Genomic DNA, 9089 nt, shown 5'->3' with positions numbered 1-9089 from the left:
AATGATGTGTGAGCTAAATTGTGCGACTTGTAAATTGAATAAACTTGAAAGTAAATCGCAGATAACTGATAGTTATTCATGGATGTTGTTTTTGTTCGGTTATCCTTTCATAGCCTTTCTACAACTGAACTCATCAGCTATAAATAGTCTTCGATTCCAAAGGTCACATTGAATGTATTTAATGATTTATATTCATTGAATTGTCTTCTAATCAATGTAGATGACTTTTTCTTACAGTGGTATGATGTATTATACTTCCTCTGCTTCATCTGTTATGCTTTGGTACGTACTGTTAGTTTGTCTGATGAGATTTCAAATTGCAGTTGATGACGTGGCTAACTGATCAGAAGTCAACCTGGTCGACTGATCAGTTCAGCTGGACTACATCAATTCTAACTGATGTCTTCTTAGTTTGAACAGTTGAGTTAGGTCATTTCAGTTCAGTTTTGCGAAGTCTTCATTTCTGATCTTTGATTTGTTCAACGAACTTCGAATCATCAGTTTTATGACTTATTTATACTTATAAGAACTTTAGTCTATTTACTTCAGTTCTTAATCCATTTAAGTCCGATAAGTCTTATTTGGTTTAACGATCAATTACGAACTTTCAGTTGCGTCAGTTCAGCTTGGTTCTTCATTTCTCTTACGACTTTGTTTGTTAAACTTTGAAATTCATAAATTCCAAAATATGTCTATATAGATTTGATTGTATTCGAGTCTCAACCTCGACGTCTCATCCTAAACTTGAGACCTTGATATAAGATGATTTATAAGTCATAAAGTCGATATAGAGACACATATATATTTTTAGAGTCAATTTATGATACACCTAGAGTTCTATGTGTTTTTATAAGATGTTTGCGTAAACATCTCACTACAAAATAAAAACATATTAATATACTCCATAATTTTGGTTTTGAAATGAGATATTCATATGAACATCTTATAAAAACCGAAAAATATTACTCTCGATATAACATAAAATCATTTTTTTCATCTATATAGTATATATATTTGATTGTATTTATTTATTTACTATTAAGATTGTAATTATTTGATACATCAACTTAGGTCCGTTACAAATATATGATTAAATAAAGAGTTTCAGCTCAGATGAGCTTCCAACTTCAATTCTCGTTCTCCAAAGTGATCATGATTAGAACGAAAACAAACTTATAGATTTTCCTTTCCTTCTCTTCTCTTGTTTACTTGCTACGTTTGCTCATCAACATTTTCACTCCACGTCCAAGCTCCAAATTCCCAATTGATTCATATATTTTCATATCGCCTTTCCATTGAATTGTCCATTTTCCAGCAATTGATGTTCATGTTGAATTTTTTTTGACTGAAAATCTCAGTATATATTGACTTTGTTATAGTTTCCTCGCTTTTGACCGAAACCCACAAGAGAATTGATTCCACAAACCTTTAAGATCGCATCTTTGTCATTTGTCCGGTCGTTCATGTTCCCGTGCTTGATGGGCTTGCGGCAAATTGAAGAGGGTCTCTTTCTTTTTTGTTTTCCCTTTTTGGGTTTTTTTTGGTTTTTTACTGTTGTGAAGATTAAAATTATTTTTTATCGTGTTTTTCAGTATCTAGCTGCAGTCTGATCTTGATTGCTCCCCAATTCTAAAGTTTCTATAAGGGAAAAACAGGAAATGTGAGTTTTTTTTTGTTTAACTGAATAAATGAGAGAACATTAAGGGCTACTAGCATTAGAAAAGGAAGCACGAGTTGTCAATGTGTCATGCCTTTCTTGTGACATTGATGTAACCAGTTTTTTCTTGGATTTTCTGCTTCCATTTTAATTTTGATCTGAATTTCATTTCTTATTATTCTGTTGCAGAAAGTACTGGAAAAATTTTACCCATCTATCTTCTGATAACTAAAGACGCCTGGTAAGCACATTTACCACTCAGCATTTATACAGTTTGACGTAATCTTGCCACCACCCGTGAGTTGCCAATTACTTTGTTAGTTGTGTAGTTCAATGACCTCACCTCTTTATTCTCCACCTCTACTCTGTTTTCTTAGTTTCCTGTGAATGTTTTGTGCATCATTTTAACCTCTGGGTGGTATAACAAGAAACCAAGTCTCGGTGTACATTTGTACATCATAAAACTGTCAAACTGCCTTTTTGATGACCTTTTGTGGTCGATCTCCTAAATTGTACTTGTGAATTGTGCTTCTGTTGGCAGATCAAAAAAATATAGGACATGGGATGCCTAGTATCAACTCCTAATGATACAGGTGGAAACAGGAGGAGGCCATCAAATATTGGGGAGGTTTCTGTATTTGTCCCAGGTTTACGGATCCCCAAGCCTGTTGATTTCTCTCAGTCATTAGGTGATCACATCTCTAAAAGCTTAGTTGAACGCCTTTCTGCTCTCAGAACCAGAATAGTAGTTATGGCAGCACATGAAGCTCCGACAATTACAAGAACAAGACGGAAAAGTGCTACTCAACATGGTTGGTCGCAGAGATGACCTAAAAATTTCATGCTATCTAAAATTGCTGATATGGATGTTTGATAATCTGTTTCTTGCAATAGGTTCAGCTGTGAGTGATCTTCTTCAGGCTCTAGAAGACTATTTGCCAGTTCTTTTGGGATTGGTTAAAAATGGTAAGCATTTCCAACGCCAATCCAGGTACCAAAACTTTCCATGAAAATCATACTTTTGAGAGACACCCCTTTGTGTTGTGCAGGGAGTCCGTTGCAACACAAATTACAGTTTGTTTGGGTTAATCAAGAGGACGAAGCAGAGGTCCCGCTTAAATTTTGCCTTCAAATCCATAACTTTCTTTCACCTGTTCTCTTGCATTGAAAGCACTGTTAATCTCATCATCGTTATCATTATCTCCAGGAAACAGAAATGTTTAGCGCTTGGTATGAAATATTATCCGTTTTGCACTTGATGGCCATGCTATCATTAACACAAGCCAATCTATTACTTCTTCCAAGAACATCCATTGATGGCTATCAGCCAAAGTTATCGGAAGGTACTCAAGCTAACTCCAATTCTATATAATTTTAGTACCTAGTCAGTTTTCATTATATACAATCTTTCTCACTCATTTGTCTGTAGATCATCAGACAATTTTCATATTTTCAGACACCTCAATTAGAGAAAATTATGATATTGTTTTTCGTTAGGTGAATATATGTATATTTTGTCGGCATATATGATAAAAGATCCGGAATGTGCTTGTTACTCAATTGTGAGCATGCTAGTAAGTCATCAATGATAGATGCTATGGCCATAACCAAATTAGGTTAACTCAATCTTTTTCTTACTGAGATACTCAGTTGTTAATTGGGATTGAGTTTAAATGAGATTTTGTATAAATGAAGAAGAGATTTCACGCTCTAATTAAGTTGCATTAATTGGCCTTAGAAAACCTGAGAATTTTGAGAGAGAATTGTGGGCATGCTTGCAGTCAGGAATGATATAAGATGCTGTTTCAATAGAAATTAGACCTTGTTCATTTACCTGTCTAACGATGATACAATGCACAAACAATCATCACTGACTGGATGCTTTGCGCAAATGACAATGAGCCACACGTAATTTGAAGTGATAAAACCGGTTTAATTGCTTCTTAGTCAATAATAAAAAAGAGAAGCACTCAGTCAAGTAACTGTGGAGCAGGGGAAGGCGCTTCGATCAGCAGGAGATGAGGCCCCAATCTTATGATTTCTTTCCTATTTGGTGAATGCTGAATGCTTATGTCTATTTGTTTACATATACGTTGGATATCATAAGTATCAAATGTCATCTCTAGTAGCTTACAATTTTTATTACAATAAGTTTGCCATTCAGCATGAATCAGAGCTTCTAACCCCATGGGTACATGAGTGAGGACAGTCTCTTTGCACCCATTAATAGAAAATAGTTTCACTTGCAAGTCTTAAAAGGGGCGTGCAGAAATCTTAAAAAATAATTCTACACATCTTTAATGAATTAATTTTTTAGATGAGATAGTTATAAGCAGTATGTATCCTTGAATGAACAGTCAATTATTTCAATGAAATAGTAAATATAACTAACACAATCATGCATCCAGCTGGAAGTTAACTGTACACGGTCTTGAACAAACACGATAGAATAAAAAAACAAATTCCACCTTTGTCTCATTGAACTTCCAAGTTGTTTAGTGGATGTACAGCATGTTTCCTTTTTTTGCTTGTAGTAAATTTCTTACTCCTAATGTGCTTTCTACGTTTACAACAGAGAATCGACGATCTTCTGTTGATGTTTTCTTGAAGGCTGCCGGTTACCTTGATTGTGCTGTCCGACATGTTCTCCCGCAGGTTCCCAATGAACTAAGGTATCTTGTTAAGGGCTGTAGAATGATCAATTTGAAGAACATTATGCGATATGGATTCACCTTTTCCCCTAATTAACTTATTTCTATAGGAGAAAGCTTCCCGTGGATCTTGCTGAAGGAGTTCTGCGAGCACTTTGCCTCCAAGCACTAGGGCAGGTATTGTGGTTCACGAAGTTACCACCTTACACCATATTACGATGCCGCTATTGAAACTTACTTAGATATTGAAAAATGCTGCAATTTTACATTTATTGGTTTTGTTAGTCAGATAGTGTTGCAAAGTTTTGGCCCTTGAAGCTGCATGATCGATGAAATTCATGATCATGGTGAAGATGGGTTCTGAGCTATGAAACATCTTAGACTTCATTTAGTTTATAGAAATTTCAACAAAATTTTTAAACTTGATATAATGGAACATTCTTCGCATTTTCCTCATGAATGGATTCCAATTGGATGTGATGTATACTATCTTAAGAGCCAAGGGGAGAGCAATTGTGTGAAATTGTTTGATTTCCATTAAGAATCATGCTTTAGTAGGGACATTTTTTGAAGAGCAGCTGCGTATATGACCAGGGAAGCAATCATTTTCTCACAAGTTTCATAAGATAATTGGTAACAATTTGGATGTGACTAATGGCATCAGAGGTCATAAATATTTTGCAAGACTCTTTGACAAATTTATTAATGATATTGCCTGATGTTTGAAGCTTATGTCATATCCAGCTCTATCTTTATACACTGTTTTGAGTCCGAGAAAACTTGTAAACCTAACAAGTTATAAGTAAATCAATAGTTTATTGCCCAAAAGGTGACATCTCGCACCTCGTACCAACAGTTAGCAAGGTGTGTTCAATCATAAAAACCTGACCTTGCTGAGATGGATTATTTTTTTACTGTTATTCTAAAATTAAGGTTTCTTCATTGTTGTGGTCTATTAAAATTACTAATTAGTAAATATTGAACGTCTTTAAAATGTAGCATATTATGCATGTTTCTGATAATCTGCTGTCATTTCATGCCCCTTCTCTCTTGCATCGCCATTGTGGTTGAAGCAAGTTGATGCGTATAACTTAACTAATATTGGAGATTTGAAGGGTATGAATGCTCATGTGGTCGTTAGGAAATAAATAACTTTCTCTAATTGAGAATACGCTTTTCATAGGGTAAGCATGATAGTATTTTGATGGTTTAAAACTTCAGAAAGCTATCTTTTGTTATGTGTATAATATTTGATGCCATTGCTAATAGAGCTCGGTCACATTTCACATAAGATCCCCTATTTTACCTAGACCATGTGGGTTTGTTTTCGTAAATAAATGTTATGGCCTTACTGGGCTATCAAGCAGTTACTGTTTGTTAGTTATAGTCATTTATGTTTCTCGTTCATGTTAGCACTTGATATTTGCCTTACAGCCACATGGAAAAGCACAAGTTGTTGTGCACATTATGCAGGTTGGGTTTTCTTCAAGAATTTTGCTGTAGATTTCATATATCCCCATTATTGAAGTTTTTGTTCTGTTGAATTTACATGAAGCTGTTAAGACCCATAATTATGTTTTGTCCTGTAGTTGTCCTGGAACTGTTTGTTGATGCATGATTGCATGAATATAGCTTCTAAATATGGGTGCTTTGTTTTTGTTTGCTTTATAGTCTGGCTAAGACATAATTCCTGCAAGTTAGTTATCATTTCTATATGTCTACTTTGTTCGTGCTATTTAATAAATTTATGATGCTTGTTTAAGTTATATCAAGTTATATTTCTCTGAGCCTTGCATCTCCTTGGAATAGTGTGTTGATATTCAGCTGGGACTTGCAATCGATAGTGCCAAGGCCACCTTAGCTGTGAAAAGAAGACTTGCTTGTGAGATGGTAAAATACTGGCAGCAGGTATTAATGGATTTTGTTTTCCTTTTTATCCACTGTCAATAAACATTTCAAATTGTTTGGTATCTATGATTTGGATTGTTAGCGGTCAATTGTACTAGTATTATAACTCTTGGGTTTTTATATTTCCTCAAGACAATATATTGTGCCATACCTCATTGTGCAGTTTTTCTAGTTAACTTTTGTGGAGAATAATTAGTCAAGTTCTTTTAGATAGTTGTAACATATGTACCATTAGCATAAACTAATTAGAGAACAAAGGGGGCTTCAAACTCATCACTTCTGGTTTTTGCAAGCATACATCCTCGATATTTCGTTCACTTGTTTAATCCTTTGCTGACTTTGATTGATGGGTTTTAAAGAATAATCAATTCATTATAGTAGTGCAGTTGAATCGAACCTTTTCAATTGCTTTTTGTTTGTTCATACCAAAGGTTGAACATAGTTCATCTTTGTTTCCTTCATTAGCTCCATGATTATAACTCCTTTTTATGATTTTAGGAGGACTTAAGTTCGTGAGATTGTAACTTTGCAGGCCCAAGATAACATCATGAACCTTCCACTGGCAAATGGTTGGGGAGAAAAGCATTCTCTATTCGTGAAGTGGAAACACATTGAGGCTAAGGTATGTCTTAAAATTGCCATTATCTTTATGTTGTACTGCAAGATCCGGCCTACTTTTATCAAACTATCCAATAGCAATTACTATGAGGCAACTTGAAATGTCATACACTTACTTCCTCTGCCCATCAACACCTTAACCTCTTGACACTGGAGTTATTTCTACTGTTTTGAAATTTGAAGTGCCTCAATGATCGGTCAAGTGGAAATTCTGATTACGATATGTATGCTAACCAATTGATTTATTATTTGGGATATATCTCTCAGTCTGAAACAAGGTATGTTGGGGTTGCTGCATAACAATGAAGTAGAATTGATGGGATGTGACTGTTCCAATTGATCCTGTCACAATAGATGATAAAGAGCATATTTTTCCACATTATTTTACAAAATTATCACTCTATTTTGATATTTTGGTATCAATATGCTGTTAAAACTGGATGTCCTTTGTCATGATAATTTAGTTTTCAAAACCCCTTTCATAATATCTAAGTTGTGTTAACAGAAGATTTTGATATTATCATAGGCTGCAGCATACTACTACCATGGTTTAATTCTCGACGAGGGGAATACAGAGAAGTCCCATGGGATGGCTGTTGCTGCTCTACAAGCAGCAGACGAATATCTCAAAGAGAGCAAGAAGGCTGGTGAAGCTTTTAATGCATCAGTTCCTGTCTCTAGGTAATCTTGGTACCCACTTTATCTCTTGTTTACGTTTATGAGGAATATGTACAATTAAACTTCCAAATTATCTTATATACGTGAGGATTCTGGTTCGCTCTCTATCCAGATACTTTACAACTTAAATTTCATGGAAATGTACTTCCACTCTTCCAACACTCGGATTTCAGAAATTCTGAAATTTTATCACTGGGCCAAGGAAATTTTCTTCTTCAATCTTCGTTCACCTCGATATGGAAATCTACTCTCATCTATTCTAAAGTTCTGAAGCTTTTGTCCTGTTCCCCACCTCTCCTCTTTTCAGTTCAGTTTCCTATTGTGATAACAGCATGCTTTGAATGGGCCTCACATATCTTCCTTCAGTCCTAGTGATCAAACGCTGGGTGTCTTTTAGTGATTAGGGTACAAAATTGTTTTGAAAGGTCACCATTTAATTTTTTCAGTAGGCAATGAGATATAATGTGCATGTTAATTCGTAAAGATTTCATCCTTTCAGAAGAAATTGTCATGGTTTAAGCCTTTAACACTTCTTTTGTGGGGTGTTCTTTGTCTTCTATTTCTCTACCTGCCTTATGTTTTTGGAGCCAGTTCCTATAGAATAATGCACATCATTGCACTGCTATATGACGTAGATGGGAATACTAAATTCCAATTTTTGGTGCAGGAACACGCCACTTTGGGGAACCATGAAGTATCTGTCTGAAAAGATTCCCAAGGACACTTCAAGCAAGGTGCGAATCAACAAGGATCTGTACACGTCCGAAAAGTAAGTACTGACGGACAGATCTAAGCATCTGATTATTTTCTTGCACGGAGTTCGTCATTATTTATTAGCTTAATAAGCAGAACTTAATGCATAAGTTAGCTCATTCACGAGTTTGATGTGTTGAGTCGTTGGTCTCTAACTCTCTACTTAGGAGCTCGTAGCGGACATCTATTGTTCATATCAGTCAACGTTTGCTAATTAGGGTGAATATCTTTTAGATAGTTTGCCAGTTATGTACCAGCAAATTGATACAGAATATGTTATTCTCATTTGCATATTCCAATATTTGGGTGTAGAATTATGGAAACAGCACCTACATTACCAGACTTTGCTTTGGCTCTGAAACCTGATGAATACCAGCTTCCTCTTGTGGACGCCTGTTGGAATGATGAAGAAGCTAATGTGTCCTCTAAAGAGTAAGTTATCCAATCAAAGATTCGGTTAAATTTTTTTTTTTTTTTGAACATTTGAAATATCTGGCTATCGATCCTCCAGAATAGTTGTAAAAAACAAGTCCATAAATTTTTTGGGTCTAGTCCCCATTCCTTGTAATTATTGCTGTTAATTGCATGTCACTTCGAAGCTCCATCTACCGAAAGATGTAGTTGTTCTTCAGCCGAATATACCTTGTATGATTGAGATTTGTGTGGAAATAGATAAACTATGTGTGATCTATATCTTGTTCATGGTAGCATAATATTGCGTAGACTTTTTTTTTGTGTTGACTAATTGAAGTAACGAGGCTCCCAAGGTTAGCTACTTTCATATTTTAAAGGCATATTCATTCAACTACTATTTTAGTTTTGCA

At 35.2% G+C, this 9089-nt stretch overlaps 1 protein-coding gene across 2 annotated transcripts; it reads left to right on the top strand.

Moving 5' to 3' along the window:
* Positions 1 to 1112: 1112 nt before the first annotated feature.
* LOC140975441 (uncharacterized) lies at positions 1113 to 8920 on the top strand. 2 transcript variants are annotated; one of them, XM_073439157.1, is made up of 14 exons: positions 1113 to 1503; positions 1593 to 1660; positions 1847 to 1898; positions 2199 to 2469; positions 2552 to 2623; positions 2707 to 2765; positions 2865 to 3000; positions 4233 to 4329; positions 4419 to 4485; positions 6118 to 6216; positions 6749 to 6838; positions 7361 to 7515; positions 8180 to 8281; positions 8578 to 8920. In XM_073439157.1, the coding sequence occupies exons 4-14, from the start codon at positions 2217 to 2219 to the stop codon at positions 8699 to 8701; spliced, it is 1254 nt and encodes a 417-aa protein (XP_073295258.1). In that variant the 5' UTR covers positions 1113 to 1503; positions 1593 to 1660; positions 1847 to 1898; positions 2199 to 2216; the 3' UTR covers positions 8702 to 8920. The 2 variants fall into 2 exon arrangements, with proteins under 2 accessions (XP_073295258.1, XP_073295259.1); XM_073439158.1 differs by lacking the exons at positions 1113 to 1503; positions 1593 to 1660; positions 1847 to 1898 and having other exon boundaries at positions 2199 to 2304; positions 2393 to 2469.
* The last annotated feature ends 169 nt before the right edge of the window (positions 8921 to 9089 follow it).

This window comes from Primulina huaijiensis, chromosome 4, assembly GCF_012295235.1.
Source record: "Primulina huaijiensis isolate GDHJ02 chromosome 4, ASM1229523v2, whole genome shotgun sequence".
Lineage (NCBI taxonomy): Eukaryota > Viridiplantae > Streptophyta > Magnoliopsida > Lamiales > Gesneriaceae > Primulina > Primulina huaijiensis.
The sequence above is the reverse complement of the archived record's forward strand: the minus strand, read 5'-3'. Positions and strand labels throughout refer to the sequence as shown.

What these genes read in the sequence shown, in the direction of transcription:
- LOC140975441 (XM_073439157.1), top strand. Translation starts at nt 2,217, where the DNA reads ATGGGATGCCTAGTATCAACTCCTAATGATACAGGTGGAAACAGGAGG. An exon ending in TTTGGGATTGGTTAAAAATG is followed by an intron (nt 2,624 to 2,706) that starts GTAAGCATTTCC and finishes TGTGTTGTGCAG; the next exon opens with GGAGTCCGTTGCAACACAAA. An exon ending in ATCAAGAGGACGAAGCAGAG is followed by an intron (nt 2,766 to 2,864) that starts GTCCCGCTTAAA and finishes CATTATCTCCAG; the next exon opens with GAAACAGAAATGTTTAGCGC.